The sequence below is a fragment of the Talaromyces stipitatus genome, genomic scaffold (genome assembly GCF_000003125.1).
Source record: "Talaromyces stipitatus ATCC 10500 scf_1105507295555 genomic scaffold, whole genome shotgun sequence".
NCBI lineage: Eukaryota > Fungi > Ascomycota > Eurotiomycetes > Eurotiales > Trichocomaceae > Talaromyces > Talaromyces stipitatus.
The window spans coordinates 4,056,831-4,084,673 of NW_002990116.1; the positions used below are offsets into that span (position 1 = coordinate 4,056,831).

Genomic DNA, 27,843 nt, shown 5'->3' on the forward strand with positions numbered 1-27,843 from the left:
GAGAAAAGGTGAGACCAGCGGATGGTCATCCATGGATATAGTAACCGACGTACCACTCTTTATCCCTGAGATGTGTGCGGGTCATTATTGCTTATGTTGACATGTGTAAAACATGCTCTTTGAGCTGAAAATTTATTAATAAGTAGATCAGATATATTTTCAAATATTTATCCGATAAGAGTGCTACATCCCCAGAATTGACATGAAAGTCGATAACATTTCACCTAGGGATACTCAATCTACGCACACTACGAAATGAAGCTCAACAGCATCGTCACGTCTGCTCTATCCACCCCAGGAACAATCCTGACTTCTACTGTATTCACAACCATAACTTCCACCGTGACCACCGGTTCAGCCAGTACAGCATACAAATTTGTGCCAGGAAACCCTCCATCGTCAACGCCGTCTCCAACGAGTGCCGCTGTACTTCGTCAAGGTGAAAGGAGCGCTTCTACGCCAGCCGACGTAACCATCGCCAGTACCGTCACCGAAGTAACGACCATCAAAGCGCTAGCTACAACCAGCACTCTCTACCCCTGCGCCAGTCCCTTCCCTTCCCTAACACCTACATTACCATACGGCGACGCCTCGCTTCCCAGCAACTTTTCAACCCAGAATTCCCTCTTCGCACTCACATCTACGAGGGAAGGCGCTTCCGCTCAAGCCTGCTGCAGTGCATGCTTCTTTGAACTAGCAAACTGCATCCAGGCATATTGGTACAGCTATGAGGGATGTGTAGTATCACTGGCTATCAATGCATCGCTCGCGGGATCAGCGTCTGGGAAACATGTCAGTAGGAATTGCCCGGCGGGTATATTCAATGGATTGTCGTACGAAAGGGACATGAACCCTGCATTCAGAAGTACAGGAAATATTGCAGGACCGTGTGGTCAGAGTTATAACAATCTCTGAATTGTTGCGATAGGTTCATCCCATGCTCCATAAACTAAGTTGAGCTAATTTCAATAATACATTTCAGTGTGATGAATATGTAAGATTGGCATCAGTAGCCCTACATAACACGCCGGTAAGAATAACCAAATATTCTGCACATTTCTTCTTTTGATTCTTTGTATTTAAAGTATTGTATGGCCAGCTTCGTGTAGAAGTGTCGAAGTGGGCCGATCTGGATGTCCGATAAGAATGCTTATCTTATCGGAAGACCTACGTCATCAGCCCAGTTCGCGATTTTTTGCAGTAAACAAGATTATAAGATCGGATCTCCCTGTTAACCACTAGATATGCTCTTCTATTTATGTTGATCTCATATTAAGAATATCTGTTTTAGCTACAGATCATCAACATGTCGCTCAATACAGTCACAAAAGGCGTCGGCAACACCACAGGAAGCCTCAACAAGACCGTCGACTCCACCAAAAAAGGCGATGTCTCATCAACAGTCAAACAAACCAAGAAGCAAGCCGATACAGCGACCAAAGATCTAAGTGGAGTCTCGGTTCCCGGCGAATTCCCAGACAATGACAGGGCCAACGATAAGAAGGCACAGGAGATGCCTCAGGTGTCCATTCCATCCTTCTCCTCGATGCTACAGTGGCTGATGGACAAGTTTGAGTCCACAGTCAGAAATTTCATTTCCAAATACCTGCCGCAGCAGCGTCAAGAAGCTATATATAAATCAGCCATGTCACGGCCTATGGCTACAACGTTTATTATTTGTCAATTGATCTGTTGCGGTGTTCCACTCCTTGTCTTTATGGCGGGTGTATTCATCTTTGCCGCTGTTGCGATCTTGCTTTGGGCGATTCTGTCGCTACTAGTCCTCGGTCCTGTACTATTGGTCACCGGCTGTTCAGGATTCCTCATGTGGGGATGGGGCTGGCTCTTTTACTCTTTCATCAAATGGGTCGATCAGCGATTCTTGGGAGGGGTACTTACCAGATTCTTCTTGCCATTATCTTCTGGCGCAGATGATGATACACGACGTACCGAAGAGGAGGATAAGGAGTCAGGCAGCAGCGAGAAGAAAAAGCCTTAATGGGCTGCAAATCACCAGTCATTCTTATGTCGGGGGAAGTCATTACTTTACGTTTTCTAACTTTGGTGTACGGTTTCTGGAATATTTCATATTTTGCATTTCTTGCTTCAATCAGAATTGACCAATTGTTTTATATATGGCCTCAGGCATCAATTGTATCCGGTGGTTGCCTGCACTTCACGTTGTGGCCTGGCGATCATTCAGGCAGCAACTACCAAACTAGGAGAAACTCTGGATGTCGTCCCTTGTGACGGCATAAACAATGGAATTCTAGGCTTCAAATCTGCTTTACGATGTGTTCCGCTATAAAACCGTCTCCAAACATGGTTCCTTCTCAGTCAACAACACAAACCAGCAATTGGATTTGGGATGTGACCTGATCGCCTTAGATGCCTGTGTAGGCAGACGACACAATTGAAAGTCAATTGGAAGATACAGGGAGGTATATAATAACGGTGGCAATATACTGACGGCTCCTCCTCTTTTCTTCCTTCGTCTACTCAGTTATTTCAATATCTCCAAGCAATCTCAAGTATTATTCAAAGTTGAATCATTTACACATATCAATTGCACCCTGAAAGCTCACAATGAACTTATTCCAAGCCTTCATCGTAGCCTTCGGGCTCGTAGTTGGCTGTGTCTCTTACGAGCACTCTCCAAGTAATGCCACTCACCCCTGGAGTGAGCGCATTGACTTTCCTCTCATCCCCGTTGCTGTTTCAATGATCCCCCAAACCGGAGATCTGGTCATCTGGTCCGCTTACAAGAACGAATCCTTTGGGGTCGATGCATCTGGTGTTACTCAAACAGCCATTTACAACCTCACCAACGGCACAGTTGCCCATTACTCTGTTGATCATACCGAGCACGACATGTTCTGTCCTGGAATCAGTTTGGACTTTAAGGGCCGTATCATTGTCTCCGGGGGCGACACCGAAGAAAAGACAAGTATCTTTGATGGGGAGTCTTGGAAACCTGCTGCTGATATGAAAATACCACGCGGCTATCAGGCATCTACAACCATAACCGATGGACGTATCTTTACTATCGGTGGATCTTTCAGCGGCGGAATTGGAGGCAAGGATGGTGAAATCTACGACCTCGAGGCCGACGAGTGGACATTGTTGCCTGGATGTTCTGCCGAACCGATGCTGACCAAAGATGCCGGCGGTCTATATCGCTCTGACAATCACGCCTGGCTTTTTGCTTGGTCCAATGGCTCTGTGCTCCAAGCTGGACCTAGCCCCAGAATGCACTGGTTCGACACTCGGGGAAACGGATCGATGACTTTTGCGGGAACTCGAGCGAATGACAGCGACGCCATGACCGGCATGGCCGTCATGTATGACGCTGGAAAGGGCAAAATACTTACCTTGGGAGGCGCTCCTTCATATAACGACAGTATCGCTACATCCAACGCCCACCTTATCACAGTACGCAAGCCTGGAGAGCCTGTGAACGTTGAAGCGCTTGACAACATGCACTCTGCTCGCGCATTCGCCAACGCAGTTATTTTACCTGATGGAAAAGTCTTCATCGTCGGCGGTCAATCGCATCCCATTGTCTTCACCGATGAGAATGCCAGCATGATTCCGGAGATGTGGGATCCCAAAACGAAGAAATTCACTGAACTGCCGGAACTCCCCACACCACGGAACTATCACTCCAGCGCACTTCTTCTACCCAATGCTACAGTATTTGTAGGCGGCGGTGGCCTATGTCCGTGGAAGTGCGACGCCAACCACTTAGACGCACATATTTATACACCACCTTACTTGTTTGAGTCTGATGGTGTCACGCCGGCAACACGTCCCATCATCAGCCATGTCGCCAACCCAATCTTGAAAGTCGGTCAAACAATCAACGTGACGCTTTCGAAGCCGGTTGAGTCAAATCAAAAGCTCACTTTTTCGATGGTCCGCATGGCTAGTTCGACGCACACCGTCAATACTGATCAACGCCGGGTGAACGTTTCTCCACAAGCTGCCACATCAACCTTATTCACCCTTGGTTTACCGCGCGATCCTGGTGTGCTGTTGCCTGGTTATTGGCATTTGTTTGCCATGCTTAACGGCGTTCCTAGCGAGGCTGAGACAATTCTTGTTGAACCTCCTCTGGCATAAGCACCCAGGTAGATGTGGCTGAGCTTGTTAGACACTTTTTTGATATATTGGATTTGATTTTGCCATTATGCCCGCGAAGCAGAATGATTCACGACAGAAGGAAGTTTCATGTATCAGTTTCATATCACTATTTGTCTCCAGTTCATGAGGGCGGGACATGGTATATTGGTTAGTTTGGATTATATCAGGAATTCTACTTTGTTGACAGCTTTGACAATGTAACTTACCTCGTTTATAATCTGCATCGTAGAGAATATGACTCATTCTCTCAAAATATTCGTAGTTGTGTAGGTTGATTTTTGTCTGTTGGTGTCCGGGTATTCGATGGAGCTCCAGTTCACTAGTCCGTATCGAGTTAGCCCCCTATAGATGTAGGATTAGTCTTAGTGAGTCACGTGCGCTAAGCCTAATCCAGAAAGAAAGAGCAAAGGGACACCCACATTCCGCCGCCACCGCCTCGTGCTCCCACCAATCATTGAGTGTCCCGCCGGTGGTTCCTGTAGAAAATCCGTCAGAATTCTTTCTGGCTCGGTGATTGTTATCCCCGCCACCAGGAACTGTTTCTTATATTCGTGGTGAATTGCATATCTCTCTAATCTTCCTCTTCTTGTCCTGTTTAGTTCCATTATAATTATATCTGCTTTCCCCAGTGCACCGACGCAACCCTGAGTATCACTCAAATTTTAAGCAACCGATCAATAACATCAACACGGCGTTCACAGAGCTCTCAAATCGCAATTTTTCAACTAGCATGAGCGTCACTGAGGCCTCAGTTGCTGCTCCCGTGGTGGCGAGCTCAGAAAACAACATCAGAGGCCATATGCGATCTCGAGGCCGGGGACGAGGAGGTTTTGGTCGAGGCTCTAACCGAGGTCGTGGTCGCGGTCATGGTCGGGGGCAAGGTCGAGATGGGACGAACGAGGCCTTTCAGCCAACGGCACCAGAGGATGCAGAGATACAAGCTCCTGTACAATCTATAACACAGCAAGGCCAGAGGAATCAAATACAACAGCCTCGACAAAACAGACATCGCGAACAGACGCAATCTTCAGCGGAGGGTACGAGTGACGGACCTCGGAGAAGAAATAAAAAGCCAGCAAATACGCAGTCGCGTAAGAGACTGCCCACACAAATAGGCGGCAGATCGTTTGGAGGCCGGTTAACAAGAGGGAACGGAGACTCGACAATGAATCTATCACCGGATAGTATTAGCAGGTCCAATACAGGCGGCCAGCATGGTGATCATTTACATGCTGATGTTCCTGAGTTCGTACCAGGTCAATTAGGCCATGATGCCAGATCCGGCCCCCAGCCCGTCAAACAAGCTCACAACCACCCTCCAAAAGTAACGACGAAATCCGCCGCTCCTGATATCGCCACCCGAACACACGAAGACATTGCGAATGGTCTGTACGAGTGTCCAATTTGTACAAATGAACTTGGTCGAAAGTCACGTATTTGGTCGTGCAGTCATTGTTGGACGGTATTCCATCTGAGCTGCGTCAAAAAGTGGTCAAAGAACGAAGGTTCGGCGTTCCAGCAGCGTCAAAACGAGAACGGCGAGGATGTACAACGAATGTGGCGCTGCCCTGGATGTAATCTCCCTCACGATGTTCTGCCAACAACATATTCGTGTTGGTGTGAGAAAGAAATTGATCCCCGACCTCTACCAGGAATTCCTCCTCACTCTTGTGGACAAACCTGTTCTCGAAGTCGAAAACGATGCCCTCACCCTTGCGATTCAACCTGCCATGCGGGTCCTTGTCCACCGTGTACTGCTATGGGACCGACACAAGACTGTTTCTGCGGAAAGAACTCAACGACAAAGCGATGTCTTGAAACAGATTACACTAACGGTTGGAGTTGTGGCGAGATTTGTGGTGACCTGCTTCCTTGTGGTAAACACACTTGTCCCCGACCTTGTCACGAGGGTCTTTGCGGATCTTGCGAAGAGAAAGTCGACGCTCGTTGCTATTGTGGAAAAGTCGAGAATCAGATCTTATGCAGCGCCACCGAAGAGGAAATAACGAGCGAGTCGGCATCTTATAATGGTTCTTCACCAGACACGTGGGTTGGCTCCTTCAAGTGTGGTGAAATATGCAACCGCACATTCGATTGTGGTGTTCATTTTTGCCAGAAAGAATGTCATCCTCAAGATCGTAATCAGCCTCACTGTCCACGCTCACCCGATGTGGTTCTACGCTGTCCATGCGGAAAGACACCACTTTCTATGATTAAAGGGTTCTCTCCGAGAACATCCTGCGACGACCCCGTTCCGAATTGCTCTGAGCCGTGTGGGAAAACCCTACCTTGTGGACATTCATGTCCTATGATTTGCCATACAGGCCCATGCCGCCCCTGTCTCATGAGTGTTACCATCGACTGCCGATGTGGCCGCAACACTTTCAAGACCATCTGCCACCAATCGAATATCGAATCTCCTCAGTGTTTCCGCGTTTGCAAGGCTACAATGAGTTGTGGACGACATATATGTGCGGAGCACTGCTGCTCAGGTGAACGCAAGGCCATTGAAAGACAGACAACCAAACGTAAAGCAAGGCCTCTCGGTTCTACACAGAATCGTGCAGCGGAAAACGACATCGAAGCCGAACACATCTGTACCCGTATCTGTGGTCGTATGTTGAAGTGTGGCAGGCACACTTGCCCTGAACTTTGTCACAAGGGCCCTTGTGGCACTTGTCGAGAGGCTATTTTCGAAGAAATCTCCTGTCATTGTGGTCGTTCCGTATTGTACCCCCCACTCCCATGTGGAACAAATCCGCCTCCATGTCGCTATGATTGTGAACGACCAAAAGCTTGCAACCACCCGCAGACACCGCACAACTGTCACACCGATAACGAAGAGTGTCCAAAATGCCCATTCCTCACGGAGAAATCCTGTCTATGCGGTAAAAAGCTTCTCAAGAACCAGCCATGCTGGCTGACCGAGCCGAGGTGCGGAATGATCTGTGGTGAACCTCTCAAGTGTGGTTCTCATACATGTCAAAAGCAGTGTCATCGACCAGGGGAATGTGAGGATGCCGTGGAACCATGCAAACAGGCGTGTGGAAAATCCAAGAAGATTTGCGGCCACTCTTGTTCCGAACCATGTCACGCCCCATTCGCGTGCGCTGAAAAGCAACTCTGCCCTACTATGGTCATGATTACCTGCCCATGTGGCCGACTCCGTAAGGAGAAGCGCTGCAATGCCGGTCGAGCTGTAACGAGTAAAGGCCAAACCACTCAAAACGAAACTCCGCCGTCGATCATGACTCTCAAGTGCGACGAGGAATGTGCTCGTCTTGAACGGAACAGGTCTCTTGCTTCTGCGTTGAAGGTCGATATTGATCCATCCACAACGTTGAGTCAAACTACATCCCAGTTGCCCGGTAACAGCACAAACATGCCTTATTCAGAGGAAACACTCGACTTGTATGTCCAGATTTCATCATCAGCGACCCTCTCCACTCTCCAAGATTACGAAGCGACACTCCATAGTTTAGCAGCAAGCACTACTCAGAGATCGGTCCGATTCCAACCGGCCAAAGCACCTCTTCGCGCATTCGTGCACTCTCTTGCTGCGGACTGGGGCTTCGCTTCCGAGAGTTTTGATCCTGAACCACATCGTCACGTCTTCGTTTTGAAGCCGACACAATGGTCTTCGCCCGGTTTGGGGCTAGGCTCAGGAATCGGCATTCGAGGAATATCTGTCGGCGAATGTGTACGTATCCGCGACCGCGAACTTTTCAAGGAGCGGGAAGCGCGACGCGTCGCTGCTGCTGAAGCAAAGGCATTGCGAGATGCGTTGAAGATAACATCTACCGAAGGGACTGATGGTAACGGAGGATGGGCGCAGGTAGCTTCTTCCCGGAAACGGCAAACAGACAGCAACTCGCCAGCCAACATAACTCGATCCGGTACTCCACTGACAGGACTTGGTGGTCGCGGCATCGGTAGTACTGGATCGATGTACGCAGCTTTGGGACTCGATGTTGCATCGTCTTTCGGCAATACCTCATCTAAGAAGAAAGACGGCCTTCTTGTCCTTCGTTCTGGAGTAGGATCTTCAAAGAAGAAATCCGAGCAGCATCAGCAGAATTATGAGGATCTTGCCGACAGCTGGGAGGAGCAAGTAGAACATGAGGAGCAGCGGGAGAAGGAGGAAGAAGAAGAGAGACGGCGGTCTAGTGAAGAAACAGAACGGATAGACTCTGAGTAGCAGATCCTGACGGACCAGATTGTTGTTTCGACAGAGTAACAGACCACGGCTTGTTATACGTATTATGAGATTACGATGCTTTATGATACATGTCGATAGCGACATAACTTTGATCGTTTACTTCAAAAGAGGATTATTAGAACCAGAAATAGAATCACACATCATTAGACACAATTTCTGAACATTCAATTGTGCCTCGCAGTCAGGGTTGACTTCCAGGTTGATAACCTTACACAATGCTTTGTAGAAATAAATAACTACTTAAGGACCCTTGAAGATAGCCTTGGATGTGAACTGGCCTTTGCTAAGACTACACCGTAAAACTTTGCCCAGGTGGAAGCTTCAATGCCTCCATTATCTATTGATATCACTATCTACATATGTACTATCGACTGTGATAACCCCCATCAAAACAAAAGCTGAGCACTTAATGACAAACTAGGCGGCAAATCATCTACACCTTTACCCCAAAAACTAGCAGTCTCATCAGACCCTACTGTCAACTCCAACGTCTGACCCTTCAAAAAGAACTCATGACCAATCCAATTTTTTGTATACGTCTGCCCATCAAGCGTCGCATTCATAATGTACATATCAGTATAAGTAGGATCAAAGTTCTTTACTCGAATCGTTGCCGTTTTTTTAGTCTCTGGGTGAGTGATATTCACCGACTCAAAAAAAGGGCTTGAAATGAGATAGACATTCTGGCCGGCCACTGGAAACAGACCTAATTGCGAGAAGATTGAGAATGATGCCATTGCTCCAGAGTCATCGTTACCTGGAAGACCGGATTCACTTGTGTTGAAGGATGACGGGATGTAGCTATGTGCGCGTTTGGTGGATAGACCTGGACGACCTGCATAGTGATAGGAATAGTCGGAGAGGAAGACGGGCTCGTTACTGATATCTGCTATTCCCGACTCGTAGTAATAATCAAGTCTCGAGATGAATTCGTCTGGGCCACCGAGGGTGGTTATCAGGGAGCTCATGTCGTGTGGGACATAACTGTTGTAGTTAGAATATGTGTATTATGGTTTATCGGCGAGGCAAGCGATGAAGTAGCGCAAAGTGAAAACGAGCGGATGTGAGAAAATAAAGCATACAATTGGTATTCCCAAACACTAGACTCGAATGTCTCGGACGGATTACTAGTCAGCGAGCAAAAGTCCGTTAACGGACTGCAAGCGATAGGATCCTGAAAACCCCATGTACCATTGAGATACCTGGGCTGGAAAAACCCAACAAAGCCGGTGTCAGTTCCATTGATGAATGAAGTTTGATCTGCTTTGAAAATGTTTTTCCAGTTCATTGATCGTGTCAAATATTTTGTAAGGTTGGTCTTTCCCAATCCTTTCCCTACCACGCTCACGCAGTAATCATTATAAGCATATTCAACGGTGCGCGAAATTGAACGAGAATTCGTTCCGAATCCCAGGTAGTCAAAATCCAGATAAGGAATATATTGGAGATTCTTCCAGCTTTGCAAACCACCACGTCCCTGAATGGACCACTCTAACGGCTCGTTTTCGGCATCGTTAACCAAAGCGTCATAGGCAAGGTTCCAGTCTATCCCGGTGAGATTCTTCACATATGCATCAGCCAGGACCACGTCAGCATTAGAACCGCCTTGGGTCCACCCTTTGCAAAGACTCATGCGGCAGTCGGGTAGCCATCCTTCATGTTTATATATGTCCACTAAGCTACGAACCATTTGCGATTGAGCATTAGGATCGACTATTGTCAATAACGGATATTGCACACGAAACGCGTCCCAAATACTATCCTACGTTAGCTTATTGATCAGTACTAACAAGCTTCACGCAGACATACCAGTAGTAAGAGTCGAAGTAAGGCTCGTCACTGTTCCATAGTGGATTCTCACCGGTATAATTCTGCGGAGACAGCATCGTCCGGTAGATACCACTCCAGAATATTTTCTGGAAATCCTCGCTGACGCCCGTCGCATTTACAGACACAGGACTCAGCTTTTCTCTCCACACTTTCTCGGCAGCAGACTGAATGTTGGCAAAATCTGAGGTAGGCTCAGGAATCTCCTTTTCAGCATTCTGACATGCTTTCTCGGTGCTGACCAGACTGACTCCGACACGAGCATATAACGTATGGCTAGATAAACTATCAAACATAACGAAACCACCTGCTTCGAGATAGAAGTTGTTGAAACCACGAGTGACATATAGATCTTGCGCGACTGTACCTGCACGGTTATTGACCCATATTCCTGTATCGTTGACACTACCACCTGCAAAGTCAACACATACAAACGATCTGTAGGAGCCTGCGCCGAAGCTCGGCAGGAAAGTCCCATTCGCACGAATACGGCCACTCGATTCATCCACGCTGACTGTAGCATTCTGCCTACTTTGCCATAGATCGGTCAAATCTAGTAGAATCAAGGGTTTTGTTCCTGAGCTGTTTGCAAGAGCACTTTCAAAGTTAAATTTATACAGTGCGGCGTGTCGAGTGGCCGTCATTTCTGCAGCAATACCATTTACCAATTTCAGACCAAAATAGCCTGGAGTAGCCTTGACACTTGCATTATCGTAGTTGACAGCACGCGAACCAACAAGAAAGTTGCAATTGTCAATCACATCGTCTGGACAGATTTGGGGCATGATAGGGAAGTTTCCCAAAGATGGATTACCTCCGGTACCTGAATCATGCATAGCTGAGAAACCAGTTACACCACTGCCATCGGTAGCGAAGCCACCGGTATTTTGTCCATTGACGTCGGCAACCGGCTTAGCCATGCCGTAAGGCAACGTAGCTCCGGCGAATACGTTTCCACCATTGTTGGTACCGATCAATGGATCAACGAAGCGCAATGGGTCGAATTCAGCTCGAACAGAAACTGCAAGAAGGATGCTAGCTGTCAAACGTTTATTTATCTTCATTGCGGAGGCCAGTCGTGGCTAGTAAACAATCGAGAAAAGTAGAGGGGAGGGGAGATGAAGAGGAATGAGACACGCGAAGTTTCTACATTTTGCACGCAGATCAGCTTTGCGGGGTATGCGAACTAAATTCGCGGAGATAGTGCTAGGCGAATTGATGGGATATTTTCCAGGGCACAGAGCGAGGTACAACAAGATGTTGACTGTTGAGGTGACATCGGCCAGAAGATCATTCCTTAGCTTAGAGCTAGGCTTTACTTGCTTAGTCAAATGCTTTACACGGTAAATATATTACCGACTTATCGTGTATTGAAACAATATTACGAGGTACTACGTATCCGTATCAACGATTGCCTTATCTGCTTATCAACATACTAAGGTGGAGAATGAAATTTAGAGTGTTTATATCCACAGTACTATCCAACATTTTCAAATCATGACACAGTACGGAGTATCTCGTAGTGTATGACACTAACCAGGCAAATATTGATAACAAGAGTCAGCCATACTACCTGAGATTTGTCAGAAGTTTTCGATTCTCATAAGTAGCTGAAATACATCGTTCATCTTGAAGCGGAATTCCCCCCTGAGCGGCTTATTCTAGAAGCCAGCCTTAATAATCGGATGGCCCCACTGCGGAAGAGTCCGCCCCGGCCTTACAAACCTTATCGTCCAATCGGAGCAAATATCGGGATTGTTTTTAAATTTTGCCCTTTTTTTTTGCAAGTCTTTTATTATCCCCGAATGGTTTTTTGATACGACTAGTCATTATCATATGCTACTCTCTCGGAGATACCAACATCTAGGCAGCAAGAGAGCATGATTTAAAAAGTCAAGTCTTTTTGTGTCGGCTTGGAGTATTTAGGTACGCTTTTTAGACATTTTCGCTATTATCTTCCACTAATATCATTGCGCGATAGTACTTCAACACGGGGAGAGATTTATTCCGAGGCCACCATGACGGACATCACACTTGATCAAAAGGAACCCGACCAGGAGGAGAACGCTGTCGGTGCTGTACGTAATCCAAACGAACGTCCTGAATGCTTTTCAAGCACTTCCCAAGAATGTCTCTTCGTTCTCACCTCGACTATGGCCATCGGCATGACGTCTTTCTTTCAAGGCGCTATTATTGTCGTTTTGGCTGAAATCAGCAGGGATCTGAACATGGATTCTGCCGAGACGACGTGGACTACTGCGGGTGTTGCGTATGTTACCCTATACCTCTGTTAATCATTTGATCGACTTAAACTAATCCTTTGCTTGGGTTAAAATAGACTGAGTAGTGGTACCTTTCTGCTACCCTTTGGAAAAGTGGCAGATATGTTTGGCCGCAGGACCCTTTTCATCGCGAGCATGATAGGATTCACCCTTACTCTACTAGTGATTGGCTTTGCAACTTCAGCTCTGTACTTCGACATATTCTCAGGTGTAATAGGGCTCTTTTGCGCCTCATCTGTTCCTCCTGCTGTTGGCCTACTGGGGATTGCCTATGAAAAACCATCTCCGAGGAAGAACAAAGCGTTTGCCTGCTTTAGTGCTGGTATGTCGCTGTCATCTCATTGCTTTTCCGGCCTCAGATCGTTGCCTTTCTAGGCAATTTAGAGGATTCGTAAGCCAGAAGTGAAGGAGTCATTGTTGATAAGTATTACTACAGGTAATCCTCTTGGCTACGTTGGAGGCATGCTTGTCTCCGGAATCGCTTCTCAGGTCTCTACCTGGCGAGCATCTTTCTGGGCTCTAGCTGTCATATACGCAATTTTCTCGATTCTTAGCATAGTTACTGTTCCAAAAGATTCATCACAAGCCAAGGCTCCATTGACGTGGCAAAGCTTGTTAAAACTCGACCCTCTCGGCATGCTACTCGCTGTTACCGGCATAGCTCTTTTCTCAAGTTCTTTATCGTACGTTTCTTCAAGCACTTTTCTCTCCAGTCCGGGACATAATGCTAATATATCCTAGACTCGCGGGAGATGCGCCCCAAGGCTGGCGTACCCCATATGTCATTGTTCTCCTTGTACTAGGTGTCTTGCTCATTGGGGCTTTCCTCTACTGGCAATCGATCTATTCCACACCCTTGATGCCTCTCCACATTTGGCGTGACCGAAACTTTTCCTTGGTGAGTCGCTTTCTAACCTGCATTACCCGCTTCCCTATACTAACATCAGCGGTGTTTTTCCAGTTGATGGGCGCCCTTTCTCTTGGCTTTATGGCATTTGTCTCCGGCCAGTTTTGGATGGCTCTGTACATGCAACAAGTCCAGAACTACAGTGGCCTGGAGATCACTGTTCGCTTATTACCCATGGTTGTGGGCGGTGTCCTGGTTAATGTCGCCTGTGCACTGATCCTCCATCGAGTCAGTAACAAGCTTCTTATGTTCGTCGCCACCGTGGCATATACGTTATCTTTCCTGATTGCCAGCTTTACGAAAGAAGATAGCATTTACTGGGGCTGCTATTTTGTGCCTTTCGTTCTAATGGTGGTTGGAGCGGATATTGAATTCAACGTCGTGAATGTAAGGATATCTTTCCCTGTCTTGCCCGTTCTTCGATCGAATGGAATTTGATGATAAATACAGATGTATGTCATGTCCTCACTTCCACCGTCCGAGCAGTCCCTAGCAGGCGGCATCTTCAATACCGTCTCCAAATTAGTCTCCAACGTCGGCCTTGGTATATCGACTGCTATCTACAACGCCGTACGAGACGAAAGAAGTTCTTCTGTCATTCGACCGTATCTGGCAACTTACTGGTTTGCTACTGCTATTGCAGGCGTTGCTATATTCCTAGTTTCGTTTCTCAAGCTCGGGACTCAAGGGGGCAATGATTCGAAAGAGCAGTCTGATGAAGACCCATCATCAGAAGGAGTGAACATAAAGGTGGGGTATAAATCCGAGAACTGAACGCCTGGGGCCATGTAGATACGACGCACTCAAGATTCACTTCTGTTAAACTAAGCTGCGAATTATAGACGATGCTAATACAAATTTCAACATTTTCAGCACTGGATACAAATAGACTGAACGGATCATGGAATGCCTGGTATTTAAACGTTGAAATATCCTTGGAATCTGTTCCAAGCTCGGTAGAAATCTATGCCTAGGAAGTATGAAACAACCTTGGAAGGCCTGTGGATGCCTCGGTGAGAGGACTGTCCGAGCTTTACTGGCTACAAATACCGACCATATCCCCTAGCTAGATAGATTCCTCATGCTTAGCTTTCTCCATCAACACCACTGCAGCGATCTCTATCTAGTGAACGCCTCTCTAATGAAATTGAGATAGATATATGCCCCCTACCTCGCCCCAGCCGGGATTTCCGCGAGTTGAAATCGTCATGGGGCGTCTGATCGTCAAGAATGAAGACAGAGGTGTGCAGTCGTTTATCGTTTGGTTGAATGATGGGAATCGGATGTGCAAGGGGGTCTATGCTAGGTACAAAATCATCCACAAATTCAATCATTACAAAGATCGCGGATTGTTCATGAAGAATGTATAGCAAGAAACTAATACATATGCGATCGATAGAGTCCTCCCCCGCCGAGCAGGTTCAAAACCCCTCGACCACAGTATAACAAGCTTCCGTCATGTCCGGCTCCCTAGCACTGCACTGCTCGGAGATACGAACAATAACCAAAACTTCCACTCCACTATCCACCGCGTACACGTCGGGACCCTGGCCCTGTCCACGGTTCTGATTCCCCAACTTCAACATGCTGCATATGTTACAGGGAAATATAGTCTTCGTCGGCATGTTACAGGTTCCAACGGCATTGCCAAACCGGTCATCTCATTCCGGACACAACAAGCACCTATTTTACACTGCCTTGCTCGGAGTAAGGTTTACAAAGCTTTCGCGAAGGAATGTATTCACGTTTTCATGAATAAAAACATAGAGTACAGAGTGAGACATGGAATAGCAGCGACTTTCAAGGCCGTTGTGACACATGCAAGTCAAAAAACGCTTTATGCGCTGGCTGAGCGGTGTGGAGCGCAGGGCTTATTTGAATATAACGGTGTTATTGAGAGTCAGTTGACTGCGAGGGGAGTTTCTATTGCGGAGGGGGATATGTTGGTTTTGACTATCCGTGCGTCCCTGTTTGATTTTCGTTCTCATTATGACTCCAGGGTTTGTGTTTACCAGGTGCTGACTAAAGCTGAATGATGCTATAGGACTAGCGACGGAGTTACTCCTTAGACGATACAGCCTGCCACCACCGAGAAACGCATTTTGTCTTTTGGCGAGGTACGAACATGGGGTTTTTGAGTGGAGTCGAAAAGAACTCAATGGTATTTCGAATGGTCATCATAGTGAGGAGTATAACACACGAATCTTACCACATTGTCATTCTTTGGTTAGAGCAATTGGGAATAGACTAGCATATGAAGCTGCGTTGGAGGAGGGCGTGGAGAAGGATCTCCTCGATCTATACGAGGCAGGGGTGTTACTGCAGTCACCAGCTCTGAGTCTCCAAGGCACTGGCATCGATTTGTGGAGAGAGATCCAGAAGGAAAGACAGGCGATGGATGCCATACTACCTAGGCTTGAGCACTTGTTGGATGGTACTGGGGTGGAACCCTACATCACAGCGCCCATCCTTACGGAAGAGTCCTGGGTGGCGTTTGTAGACAGATTACCTGGGTATGGCGACAAGCTATATACTCGAGATATTGATGGCGCAGATTGTAGACTTTAATTTGAAAGGACTTTCTGAACTATCATAAAGAACTCGTTCATGTAGACACCACTTTTCAACACCACATTATACCCTAAGCTGTCTTAACAATTTCTCAAAATCTCTCTTCAAGGATTAATAACCTCCGCGGACATCGGATTCTAAACAGTTCCTGTAGCGTCACAATAAACCTAGAATTCTTTGCTTACTGACAATATGATATTTGACGCTACATGATGGTCGAGTATATTCTGTTTGCTAATTGATTAAAGATGCGAATTTAAGTGACTTCCTTGGTGAACTCCTGCTGGACAAGGATATCAAAAATTCTAAAGCACTACAATATTAGTTGGTACTACATTGAGAACATCTTAACGAGGAGGATACGCAGGATATAGTTATATGGGATAGCGAGGTTAATATATATATAGGCGAGAATGATAGGTAATGCAGCGGTCGTAGCCATAGCTAGATATCGCCAAAGCCCATGAATGGGCCCCCATAAAAGCCCAACTTTGCATAAAACTCAGGTCTTAGCGTTCATAAAACTGCTGATTCATCGAAATAAAATAACTTAACTAGTTGGTAACGTTACTGTTATTTGCCACCCTGTTCTCGCATCCAACTTATTGTAACAACGAGACTGGGCGGGCATGTTGGTTGTTACATTCGCACATCTCTAGACTATAGTTTGTCAAAGTATGACTTCACATTGATTACCATTCAGTATAACCTTGCTGTGGAAACATTCGCCCCCTTTATTGAAGAAATGCCAGATTTGGAGGAATTGATGGATAAGATTCTTAGGTTTGATGTTTCGTATGCTGTTCTATTCTAACTTACATGCCTACCTGTCGTTTCTCTGTCCCTGCTGGCTAATGGAATGAGCAAATCTAATAGAGCCCAATTCCTTCTTACCGAAGTGGGACACGGACTAGATGCCAAAAACATAGAGACAACGGCTACGTTGCTTGACAACGGAGAGTTTGAACTCCACACCCCGACAAGGCGCGCTTCCAAGTTAGTTCATCCGCTACCCTCCCAATAGAACTTGTTAGGCCTGAGCACTCGTTACACCAGGCCCCAAATGACCCTTCCCTGCTACATGGTTTTACAATAAGTCCATATCCGATGCGGCCATATCGACGGGATTTATCAGGTCCTGGTGGTAGGTCCAGAATTTTGGAGAGAGACCAGCAATGTCTTTTGTTGTGAATCCTACCCAAAGCAAGTAAAGTGTTATTTCCGGGTCTCCTCGTGCACACAGGGGGGATATTACCATATGTTCTTGCGATAGCAAGGGCGTGATGATATGCCAGGGCTATCTTCTCTGCATTGTTCATGGAGTCTGTTGCGACTCGGAAAAGGTCCGTCTGGAGGAGTTGACGACTGAATCCCGACATAGTGTACGATTTCTGCAGTCAGGTCAAGGAAGTGGTTGTGCCAGATCTATTTCTAAGAAGACCGTTGCATTTGTGTACTGCGCAGGCCTCGCACAAGCTGAAACTTGGACACTGTGTTTTAAATAGTATATTAACTAATTCTAATTTCATTAGCTAAGCTCAGGGATCAAAGAAGACCCAAACAACTTTTGCAGCTGTCGAGGTACCACTATCTAACTGGCAGCATGTTGAAAGTTTAACATCGCAAAAGTTCCCGTTTACGGTATGGCTGTTAGATAAACTGGATATCCAGCAAGACAGTGTCAGATAATTCGGATATCCGGAGGCAGTAAAAGGAAGTGAACAATCAGAAGCCCTATCTTATAGCCCCCAAAATTTACCCTCTTGATAACTCACAAATCACCCCGCCAAAAGTGTCTATAAAAGACCCGGCTTTGAAACCTGATGGATAGAGAGACGAAGAACTCAATACATACAATCTTGCTAGTCACTTATTTTCTTTGATCCTAGTAAAGCACTCTTCAGGATTGGCCTGGAATAAACCGACTAATCCGACAATGGCTTAAGTAAATGATTCTCTTAGCGTTTCCCACCCTTTCATGCCGAAGGAAAAAATGGATTTACAACTCCCTGAATTAAGGAAGTCCTCAAAGGATTTAGACACACTATATGGTATAGCAATCTAGATCATTCTTTCCATCTAGATAAGATGTGTACAGCGTACTATTAGAGAGTCGGATAAGACAGGAATATGCTGAACATAGTCGAGCATAGCAAGACTATGTTTGATACAACATAGCCAATATAGCCAGGATCGAACGACTATATTAAGCGAAAAGTATTTAAGGACGCTCATTTGCCATGTAATTAGTTTCACTTTATCGTCTTGAATTAACCATGTTAAGTATCCCTTAACTGTGATAACTTGAGTATACGTTCTTCTATCGAACCGGATATTCACGCTTTTGTTAAGACTTTACTTTCAAGAAGCCTTTCGTACTTAGAAGCCTATTAACTTCGATTCGTTAATGGCTATCCGAGCTATACTCGACGGTAGTTCAACCGAAGTTTCCGGCACCCGTCTGGGCCGTCTCTACCTGTAGCCCTAGTACACACACCTAACCCGGCCGCCTACTGCGCTGAGGGTCTCCTCCCGCACGTGGAATTGGACCTAATTGCTGAACACTGGTAGGCAGGGCCAATCTGCTAGATAGGGAAATGTCTGACTCTTAGGAATTCTATAATATATGGCGCAATTCAGGGCCGGCCTTAGGGTCAATCTAAAAGGCGGGGTGATTGTGCAATGCCGCAGTGATACCTGAGGTACTAACTGCGTATTTGTCCTATATAGCCTTCCTCCTTCTCTTTTCTCATCTCTCTCCAGGTCTTTTCACTCCCAGGTGATCCTCCAAGTCTGAGCTCTGCAACAGTTACAAGCAAGGCTGTAGTTCCAAGTTCCATCACCTAGCTACGCAAAACCCACTCAGCTGTCTTGTGCCCAGCACAACACCCATCGAGCACAACATGTCCACTCAACTTGACGCCGCCGCTATCGCCCGTGTCTCCCTACACGACCCCACCCACTTCAGCATCCAGCACTCCCAAACCGTTCACCGCCTGGTGCTCCTGCAGCACTGGAACATTCCCGCTGACTCCAAGGTGCTGGAACTAGGATGCGGGCAGGGGGACTGCACAACAGCCCTTGCCTCTGCTGTGGGGGAGCAGGGGAGGGTGGTGGCGGTTGATCCGGCGGAATTGGATTATGGTGAGTCCTCTTGCTTTTCTTCGGTGCGAGCGGAAAGCAGCCAACTGATGGCTCCTGCAGGTGCACCGTATACTCTCGGTCAAGCACAGAGTTACATCTCGCAAGGCCCGCTGGGTAACCGGATTATTTGGGTCCGACAACCCCCCCTGGACTACCTCTCCTCCCTCCCCTCCCCACATTCCAGCGAAAGTAAGGCCTTCGACGCAACAGTGCTCGCCCACTGCCTATGGTACTTCGCCTCCCCTGAGCTCATCCTTTCCACCTTCCGTGCCCTCAAGCAGCACAGCAAGCGTCTCCTCCTTGCTGAGTGGTCGTTAGTAGCGACGCACCCCTCTGCCCAGCCTCACGTATTAGCTGCACTCACCCAGGCAGCGCTGGAGTGCCGTAAACCAAACAGCGTCTCGAACGTCCGCACGGTGCTGGGGCCAAAGCGGCTTACCGAGCTGGCCCTGGCTGCCGGTTGGCAGGTGGAGAGTGAGACCCGCGTGCCGGGTAGGGAGGGGTTGTTGGACGGACAATGGGAAGTCTCTGCTTGTCTTTCTTCATCATTCGAACAGGAAGTAGAGGAGCAAGTGAGTGATGAAAGGGAACGGGCGGTGGTTCTTGCGTCACGGGATGCGTGTGAGGCGAGCTTGGACGGTATACAGGGGGGTCGGAAAGGAGTTAAGGCTATGGATGTTTGGGTTGCTTCTTTCATCTGATTGGGCAAGCTGAGCGTGTCCTAGCCCTCCTCTAAGCCCGATGTCTGACTCTGCTTACACAATAAATTCTCATCATAAGTCCACCGAGATCACAACTGTGACGGCTCAACTAACAACTCATATTGCTAGGCAGCTATTGACGAGAAATCTAAGCATGAGGAAGGAAAGAAAAAGGAGCTAGCTGAGTGTGTATGTGTGTTTCTATTTGACGGCCGTGGTTCGTGACTCTCACGCTTCCCACCGATCCCTGCTGGGACATAGGCCGCCGAGGGGTAATCCTCGGGCTTCAAGCTCTATATCAGATTTATATACAAATAAGAGATTCTCTGGCGCATTTCAATAGCTGCCATGGTCTTACAGGGAGGTCCACTTCTAAGTGGATTTTAGATATTTGCCAGCTACAATGATCCACCTACACTCAATGACCCATTATTCTTCCACCATAGTAATTGAACAGTAAGTTTTACAAAAAGAGAAAGAAAAAGGGAAGAGATTAAAAGATGGGAGAGAGAAATATAAAGGGAAAGTAGAACTGTCTTAGTTAGGTGCTAAGGAGAGGTTGGCGAGGGTAGATGTCCTCAAAGAAGCGGATCTCTGCTAGCCATGTGGCTAACCTTTGGGTTTCTTTCGCAGTACCCAAATGAAATAATATGACCTCAGAGAGAGGCCCTGGAGGACGAGGGACTCGTATCTTAGCTATATAGTAGAAGAAAAAGTGTAGAGGTGCTTTCTGTGCTCCACATCAGTAGAAAGGATTAGTATTATTATGGTTGAATGGTTCATAGTAGTCCGCGAAGTCTCCGCGTCCAGTACGGACAGCAATAATATGGCCAAGGGCAAGTCAGGAGAGCTGAAGCTGGCCTCGGCACTTAGGAGATATAGTGATTCCTAGGCCTTGGTATGCTATGGTGCCATGCTCTGCCATAGTGTCTGGGCAGCAGAAAGGGCTCGAGCCTTAGCATATCTCTTTAGCGAGGCGTATAAGGACTTATGTGGAGGGGGAGAGATAGAGGCGGCCCCCTCTTTAGGTTTGCGATCAGCTGCCTCATTCTCTGGGATATTCGTGTGTCCAGGGACCCATCGAATTCGGATGGAGCCGCTTTTGGTGCAAAGAAGCCTTTCGCGGAGTAGCTACACAGCTGCAAGTGTGTAGAAGGATTCAAAGACTCCTTAAGAAGATCCTGTGGAGGGAGATAGGAGGCGTGTAGCAACTTCCAGATTATCAAGGCAGACCCAAAGATTAGTGGCAAATCAAGCTTTTAGGAATACTATAGCTGCCTAAGCTCCAGCATCATGCAGGCGGCCTCCTTTCCACAACTGACCTTCGCTTCCTGGGCATTTCTTCTCCTCGGCGGGCCAGCTGGAGCACCCTTCACATTTGTGAGCGCACGGAAAGAATCCGCAGAGACAACCTTTTCCCACAGCCGATACGAACAATTCAGGCCTTACCTTCCAGTTCAAGCTCATATCCAAGGCGATGACCGCTATACAACTGTTGAAGACGGATCCCTATCAGAAGATCGGTCGGGGACTTACCTGGGCGATGAAGTCTGCGGCTTAAAATCCCTATCGTATGATCAACCGTACATTTCGCCCGAGGCTATTGCTGTGATATGTTCAAGCTCAGATGATTATTTTAATTCCATCTTGAAATGCATGGAAAATACTTTTGGGAGCATTGAAGGGATTCCCGATGCGATTGAACGACATTGCTCCCATGTGTCAGACAATCCGTTCATGCATTCATCATTGCCAATTCCTTCAATTTCGCTGCATCTGCCGTCGATATGCCTTGTTTTTGTGGTGCTGGGGGTTGCTTTTTTAGTAGCGAGCATCCTGCAAGCTAGTCGGGACGACCAGCACAACCTATTCCGTTCTGAATAGTCTCTGAGAGAGGAAACGAGGTGCACGCGAAGAATATTTGTTAGTCATATCTGTGTGATGGATGTGAGGGGAGGTTGATACGTATTCATTTTACATACTTCTGATTACAAACGCAGATAAGTGATGTTATTGACGGCGCTCTCCTAAGGTCATTGAATCACAGTTATCTAGGGCGGCAGATCACTCATAGTTAAAATGCATCTTGATTCTTGTTATTGTTAATTCCGATAGCTCCAACATCATTTCCTGCCTTCCCGGACGCGAAGCGCTGTCTGCTGGACCTAGTAATGTCCAACGACCCACCCACGGCCAATGAAGAGCATCTAGTGTTTAATATTGCTTGGGACTTGTGGATTACTGGGATGAGTCTACTGGTTCAAAAAAAGCGATATGGTGCTACTGGGCAGTCAGATAGAGTGGCGTACATTCCCAAATCTCACCATCTTCCTGAAACTCAAGTGGAAGCATACGCGGATTGGGCGAGTTGAAAAGAATGAAAGGAATCGTGTGATCTCACCTCGTCGTCTCGCTTTCTCGACCGTAATAAGTTATGAGACGCCGGAACTACCACCTCTTCGAACAATCCAGCGGATACTAGTACGTACGGAAGCGTCACTGATTTGAGGTGGGCTTGTAATTTCCTTCGTTCTTTACGGTTTATACTTACCTCGGTTGAATCCATATTCTGACCCCGTTGGGGGCACATAAAAGGACAGACGGGCAATGGCCCTACCCTTTGTTAAGTTGTCACCAGTCCAATCAGTTATTTAATTAGTTAGTTGTTAAGTTAGTTAAGTTAACGTAATCCACAAGCGAGCCGCCATCACAAGCGAGCCGCCACCTTTTCCCGAACCCGTACACGATATTGATTTCAAATAATTCAACACGTCAATATGCCACCAATTCGCAATAAAAACCCAAAAGATTTAGTTGAGCAAGAAGGCCAAATCTTATTAGTCATTTCCGATTTGCAGAATGGCAAAATCTCTACAATTGCACAAGCTGCTAGGATTTACAATATCCCTCGTACGACTCTCCGAAATCGACTACATGGCACTCAACAAAGATCTCTCGTACGCGCCAACAACCATAAATTGACTCAATTTGAAGAGTAATCACTTGTTAAATGGGCCCTTGACTTAGATAGACGTGGATTACCTCCCCGGCACTCTCTCGTACGAGAGATGGCTAATCATCTTCTCTTACAACGCGGCAATCAACAGGTTGGAGAAAATTGGGTATACAATCTTGTCAAACGTCGCCCAGAGATCGAATCAAACTTTTCACGGAAATATAATTATGAACGTGCTAAATGCGAAGATCCAAAGATAATCCAGAAGCATTTTGATCGCGTACGAGAGGTTATATCTGAGTATGGAATCTTACCGGAAGATATCTATAATTTTGATGAGACTGGCTTTGCTATGGGACTCTGTGCAACTGCAAAGATTATTACCGGAAGCGATCGATATGCTCGGCCAAAGCTTTTACAGCCTGGAAATCGAGAATGGGTGACTGCAATCGAGGCAACTAATTCAACTGGTTGGGCTCTGCCATCGTACGTTATTTTCAAGGCGAAGCAATATACTCGATTAGGCTGGTTTGAGGATCTTCCAAGCGATTGGAGAATCAATATTAGTGAGAATGGATGGACTACAGATAAGATTGGATTAGAATGGCTTAAAATCCATTTTATTCCTCTTACAAATGGCCGTACAATGGGAAACTATCGAATGTTGATTCTTGATGGCCATGGAAGTCATTTAACTGCTGAATTTGATCGTACATGTACTGAGAATAAGATTATTCCAGTCTGTATGCCTCCTCATTCCTCACATCTTTTACAGCCTCTTGATGTTGGCTGTTTTGCTGTTTTAAAGCGACATTATGGACAGCTTGTTGAGCAGCGAATGAGGCTTGGATTCAACCATATTGATAAAATCGACTTCCTTACTGCATTCCCAAAGGCTCGTACGATGGCATACAAAGCTCAAACTATCCGAAATAGCTTTGCAGCAACTGGATTAGTGCCATTTAATCCAGATCGAGTTCTTCAACAACTTAATATTCAATTAAAGACACCAACACCTCCTCCAAGTCAATCAAGCAATACACAATCATCCTGCTTACAAACCCCTCAAAATCCACGTCAATTCAAGCGCTAAATGACTACAATTAAGGAGCGAATGAGCCGGCGTACGAGAAGTCCATCTCAGGATACTGATGAAGCAATTATGCGGATATCAAAGGCCTATGAACTGACTGTGAATGATCTTTTACTCGTACGGAAAGAAAACCATGATTTACGAGCTGCGCATGAAAAAGAGAAGGAAAAACGTCAAATATCTAAGAAACAGATATCTACTGAGCAAGGTATTACTAGAGAGGAAGCCCAAGCACTCGTACAAAGCCAGGTTGAGGCATCCCAAGCCGTTACTACTACTCCAGGTGAGCCTGAGCTCCCAGCTTCTCAACCAGTCGTACGCCGCCAATTTCGCTGCAGTGGCTGTGGTGTTGAAGGACATAAAATAACTAGATGTCCTAATCGTACTAGTAATTAATTTTTTGTATATAATTTGTATGTGGGTTAGAAATCGAGATTTGGAATCAATATCGTGTACGGGTTCGGGAAAAGGTGGCGGTCGCTTGTGATGGCGGCTCGCTTGTGGATTACGTTAACGTGTTTCACGGGTAAACGGCGCACCCGGGTAAGTGGCACAGCCGCATCCCACTTGGTTCAAAGAACTCGTACAATTTATATGCAAACAGTGAATAAATTAATATTTACCTATGTAGATATATTTGGACAGCGATTGCGCTTATGCCCTATTTCCCAGCAATTACTACACCTTGGTAGGGCCCGTTGAGCTGGCTGCAAAGGCGCGCTCCCGTTGGGTGGAGGAGGGGGTTGAGCCTCTTCAGGAAGCTCCTGAGCAAGCTCTCGGCCTTCAGCGACTGTCAAAATACCATCGGCTTGTAGGGCTTTTGTACGGCGAGTGCGGCGCTTCTGTAAAATATCATTTGCTTCGCGTAGGTTATGGTTCTCCCTAGCTAAAATGGCAGCTTGGTGCATCACTACAAGGGATCCCTTGATCAACTGGTTAAAAGCCGGACACGATGGCGAATTGCTGTCTAAATCTCCCATATTGAGAGATCTCTTGACAGATTTGGCCTGTTTTTCTAGCGTACGGGCATTGTAAGGCGTTTTTGGGCTCCAGGTGCTGCTGCTTGACGTGCTAGGGCGAATTGAGGCTGGAGTAGCCTCCCGGACAGCAATTTGCAACTGAGATAGGACTTTTTGTGGATTATATGGCACAATCCCAGTGTGTGAAAAGCCGCTCTTAATATTTTGTGTGGTATAAGTTTGGATCCGTACGCTGTAAAGCATATCTAAGAAATCCAGCTTATCAACATGGTAAATCCCAATCCGAATCCGGCTCTCAACGGCGGCCCCGTATAAGCGCTTCAACACTGAAAACACCCCTACATCTAGAGGCTGAAGAAGATGAGATGAATGAGGAGGCATGCAACATGCAATAATATTATTATTTTTACATGCCTGATCAAATCCCGGTGTTAAATGGCTGCTATGGCCATCAAGTATCAAAAGCCGATAGGTACCAACTGTGAGAGGCCTCGTTTTTGGCTCAAATATCCTTTCTAGCCACTGTAAGCCGATTTCATCAGATGTCCAGCCATTTGGAGAGTGCGTAATTAACCAATCAGGGGGAAGCTTTGGGCTTGTATACCACTCAGCTCTGTTGGTGCCGGATTTGAATATAATCAGGGGAGGCACCACAGTGCCGGTGCTTCCAACGCACTCAACAACAGTAACCCATTCACGATTTCCTGGCTGAATGAGGCTAGATTTTCCTGAACAATCTGAGCTACATATAACTTTTGCTGTAGAAGAGATCCCCATGGCGAACCCTGTCTCGTCAAAGTTGTATATATCTTCATCGGCAATCCCATATTCCTCTTTGAGCTGCTTAATCTCCTCAAAAAAGCCACCAATAACGACTGGATCTTCACAAAGAGCTCTAGAATAGGATAATCGGCGTGCGAATTTAGCCTTGAGATCCGGTTGTCGCTTAAGAAAGGTTGTTACCCAATTCTTACCAACCTTCTCAGGTATTTTGGTAGGATCTCTTTGAGCTAGCAAAATATTTGCCATTTCATGGAGCATATGCTGCCTAGGCGGAACGCCACGGCGCTCTAGTGAGAAGACCCAACCCCGGAGTACAGCTTCTTCTGTAGGGGTCATCTTTCTGCGTGTTATACTGGCATTATGCGCTGGAACTGAGCCCTTCAGGCGCCTTCGCAGTGTTGTTAAAGATACGTCAAAAGTGCGTGCGGCGTCGCGTAATTTCGTGATTTTTTCGTTATTTAGCGCATCAATAGCAAGAGAAAGCCTCCCTTCATAGCTAGGATCATTTTTTGTACGCGATTTAACCATTTTTTAATGCTGTTGGTTCTGCGGAAAGTTGTTGCTAGAAATCCGGATGGAATTTTGATGTGGTGTGCCACTTACCCGGGTGCGCCGCTTACCCGTGAAACACGTTAACATTATTGGCTTAGTAAGCGGACTAGACTGGTCAGCTTCAGCTCACTGAGCATGTTTCTCAGCAGATGTGAAGCTTACTGATCTGGTCAGCGCTCTCAGAGGCGTGCTCAGTTCTACTCAGTAAAAGTGGCGAGGGGGTGAGCACTAAAATGGAACGGGAAAGTCGAAAAGCGTCCAAGGAAATCTAGTACGTAGGTAGACTTGTAAAATCTGTCTTCTCCAACTTCGGTGATATTCCAAAATAAACACCACAAAGCTGGATAAGTTACATCACAACACATCCACCTACGTCCAACTCATCCGCGTCTTCTCCTTGACGAACCTTGAACCTCTCGTCCGGTATTTCCAGATCATCCCAGTAAGTATGATTTGTGAAACATCCTCGTCCTCCTCATTTAAGACTAACGTTGTCAAAGCTAGTCTCTCGGTGTACGGTATTTCGCCCGTCAGGTGCACTTGAGTATAATAAGGATGATTCGCTTTACGCGGTTTATCCTCGACCTTGTCGAAAAGCATCGTGATCCCTACCGTGACCCAAAGATAGTTGAGACTCGACAGTGGTCGCCCCCGGCCACACACATCAGAAAGTATACCCCATTTTAGGCTCTTCAAAAGCTTTGATTCTAATATGGCAACGTCTCTGCGCTTTTCATAATGGTGTTCAGTGGCCGCTTTACTGCGCTGAGCCTTGTAATCTACTCTGTATCCCCCAGAGAGAGAAGCCAGCATAATTCCAGAAAAACTCGCGTCATCGCTTTCCGTTGCGCACGACATTTTTGATGATATTTGTAGCAGTTCCGCGTCATTTATACCGGTGGCTCTCGCTCGTTTGACCAAATATGTAATCTTTTAGGTGTTTCTCACCAGTCTCCGAGTCAACCATTTGTTGCGTCTGACTAATCCGAATCATCCCCAAGATGGAAGGTATAGGGATCCCATTGTGCATGTTGATAGGGATTTAGGATCGTTGGTTCCCTGGAAAAGCGATTTCCCTTGACACCCAATAGGTTGTGAATATCTATAGCCGAGCGGAAGGCAGTTCGTGCGAACGTTTTTCTTCGAAGCTCAGCTCGACTGCCTCCGGTTTAATTGCTCCAAGCCCCAATATAACCCAATTGGCCGTGTGAGATATGATTCTTTTACTAGCATGTTGTGTAAATGTATTATCAACACCACCTCCCTCATTTGATCCCATGTTTCATGCTTGATATGTATGCAGTTTGCAATCCTTCCATCAAACCCACGCCGCAAAGAAGTGGCGAGAACCCCCATAGACCATTTCCAACAGGTGAAATTATACTGAAGGCTGTCTACGAGGTCATTCTTTGCATGATAGTAGGTGGGATGGTCCTGCTCAAAGATTTGCTTCACAATTCGGGCGGCCTGTAGGTATACCAAATCTCGTCATGTCTCGGTCTAGAAATAGGTCGACATCCCGTTGAAGTCGCGAAGCCTTGCGCCGGCGGCATGAGAACATGGCCTCTGAGAGCGCTCATAGACCAGGAGCGTGAAACGGTGAATGTGTCGAGCATACACTGGAGTTGAAACACATGATGAGGGAGGATCTTGTGGCGAATTTCTGTATTTGCTGGCTGCATAAC

At 46.7% G+C, this 27,843-nt stretch overlaps 11 protein-coding genes across 12 annotated transcripts, besides 3 other annotated features; 8 read left to right on the forward strand and 3 right to left on the reverse strand.

The window, feature by feature from the left end:
• Window positions 1-231: 231 nt before the first annotated feature.
• On the forward strand, window positions 232-1,999 carry TSTA_125950 (uncharacterized protein; the record flags this gene model as incomplete). The annotated part of the gene is made up of 3 exons (XM_002482830.1): window positions 232-892; window positions 1,086-1,135; window positions 1,298-1,999. The coding sequence occupies exons 1-3, from the start codon at window positions 256-258 to the stop codon at window positions 1,997-1,999; spliced, it is 1,389 nt and encodes a 462-aa protein (XP_002482875.1). The 5' UTR covers window positions 232-255.
• Window positions 2,000-2,586: 587 nt separating this feature from the next.
• TSTA_125960 (galactose oxidase, putative) lies at window positions 2,587-4,259 on the forward strand (the record flags this gene model as incomplete). Its single annotated transcript, XM_002482831.1, has 2 exons — window positions 2,587-3,341; window positions 3,402-4,259. The coding sequence occupies 2 exons, from the start codon at window positions 2,587-2,589 to the stop codon at window positions 4,120-4,122; spliced, it is 1,476 nt and encodes a 491-aa protein (XP_002482876.1). The 3' UTR covers window positions 4,123-4,259.
• Window positions 4,260-4,873: 614 nt separating this feature from the next.
• TSTA_125970 (uncharacterized protein) lies at window positions 4,874-6,149 on the forward strand (the record flags this gene model as incomplete). Its single annotated transcript, XM_002482832.1, has 2 exons — window positions 4,874-5,532; window positions 5,633-6,149. 2 exons carry the CDS (start codon window positions 4,874-4,876, stop codon window positions 6,147-6,149), a joined length of 1,176 nt encoding a protein of 391 aa, XP_002482877.1.
• A 443-nt stretch (window positions 6,150-6,592) lies between these two features.
• On the forward strand, window positions 6,593-8,465 carry TSTA_125980 (NF-X1 finger transcription factor, putative; the record flags this gene model as incomplete). The annotated part of the gene is made up of 2 exons (XM_002482833.1): window positions 6,593-6,868; window positions 7,184-8,465. The coding sequence occupies 2 exons, from the start codon at window positions 6,593-6,595 to the stop codon at window positions 8,339-8,341; spliced, it is 1,434 nt and encodes a 477-aa protein (XP_002482878.1). The 3' UTR covers window positions 8,342-8,465.
• A 200-nt stretch (window positions 8,466-8,665) lies between these two features.
• TSTA_125990 (alpha-1,2-mannosidase, putative) lies at window positions 8,666-11,253 on the reverse strand (the record flags this gene model as incomplete). The annotated part of the gene is made up of 3 exons (XM_002482834.1): window positions 8,666-9,346; window positions 9,445-10,119; window positions 10,172-11,253. 3 exons carry the CDS (start codon window positions 11,251-11,253, stop codon window positions 8,749-8,751), a joined length of 2,355 nt encoding a protein of 784 aa, XP_002482879.1. The 3' UTR covers window positions 8,666-8,748.
• A 754-nt stretch (window positions 11,254-12,007) lies between these two features.
• On the forward strand, window positions 12,008-15,946 carry TSTA_126000 (acyl-CoA oxidase, putative; the record flags this gene model as incomplete). Of its 2 annotated transcripts, XM_002482835.1 has the most annotated exons (12): window positions 12,008-12,115; window positions 12,171-12,458; window positions 12,528-12,793; window positions 12,908-13,154; window positions 13,213-13,369; window positions 13,433-13,765; window positions 13,829-14,128; window positions 14,268-14,291; window positions 14,357-14,391; window positions 14,535-14,684; window positions 14,778-15,337; window positions 15,423-15,946. In XM_002482835.1, exons 2-12 carry the CDS (start codon window positions 12,208-12,210, stop codon window positions 15,944-15,946), a joined length of 2,847 nt encoding a protein of 948 aa, XP_002482880.1. In that variant the 5' UTR covers window positions 12,008-12,115; window positions 12,171-12,207. The 2 variants fall into 2 exon arrangements, with proteins under 2 accessions (XP_002482880.1, XP_002482881.1); XM_002482836.1 differs by lacking the exon at window positions 12,008-12,115 and having other exon boundaries at window positions 12,116-12,458.
• Window positions 15,947-18,852: 2,906 nt separating this feature from the next.
• On the forward strand, window positions 18,853-19,794 carry TSTA_126010 (uncharacterized protein; the record flags this gene model as incomplete). Its single annotated transcript, XM_002482837.1, has 2 exons — window positions 18,853-19,093; window positions 19,154-19,794. The coding sequence occupies 2 exons, from the start codon at window positions 18,853-18,855 to the stop codon at window positions 19,792-19,794; spliced, it is 882 nt and encodes a 293-aa protein (XP_002482882.1).
• A 915-nt stretch (window positions 19,795-20,709) lies between these two features.
• Window positions 20,710-21,033: a mobile genetic element.
• Window positions 21,034-22,616: 1,583 nt separating this feature from the next.
• Window positions 22,617-24,113: a mobile genetic element.
• TSTA_126020 (pogo transposable element, putative) lies at window positions 22,654-23,843 on the forward strand (the record flags this gene model as incomplete). Its single annotated transcript, XM_002482838.1, has 2 exons — window positions 22,654-22,751; window positions 22,826-23,843. The coding sequence occupies 2 exons, from the start codon at window positions 22,654-22,656 to the stop codon at window positions 23,841-23,843; spliced, it is 1,116 nt and encodes a 371-aa protein (XP_002482883.1).
• On the forward strand, window positions 23,928-24,239 carry TSTA_126030 (uncharacterized protein; the record flags this gene model as incomplete). The annotated part of the gene is made up of 1 exon (XM_002482839.1): window positions 23,928-24,239. A coding segment is annotated over one exon (312 nt), but the record flags the coding sequence as incomplete, so codon positions are not given.
• Window positions 24,240-24,466: 227 nt separating this feature from the next.
• Window positions 24,467-27,016, reverse strand: TSTA_126040 (transposon, putative; the record flags this gene model as incomplete). Its single annotated transcript, XM_002482840.1, has 2 exons — window positions 24,467-26,102; window positions 26,532-27,016. The coding sequence occupies 2 exons, from the start codon at window positions 27,014-27,016 to the stop codon at window positions 24,467-24,469; spliced, it is 2,121 nt and encodes a 706-aa protein (XP_002482885.1).
• Window positions 24,584-26,107: a mobile genetic element.
• Window positions 27,017-27,138: 122 nt separating the features above from the next.
• Window positions 27,139-27,840, reverse strand: TSTA_126050 (uncharacterized protein; the record flags this gene model as incomplete). The annotated part of the gene is made up of 2 exons (XM_002482841.1): window positions 27,139-27,316; window positions 27,638-27,840. The coding sequence occupies 2 exons, from the start codon at window positions 27,838-27,840 to the stop codon at window positions 27,139-27,141; spliced, it is 381 nt and encodes a 126-aa protein (XP_002482886.1).
• Window positions 27,841-27,843: the final 3 nt, after the last annotated feature.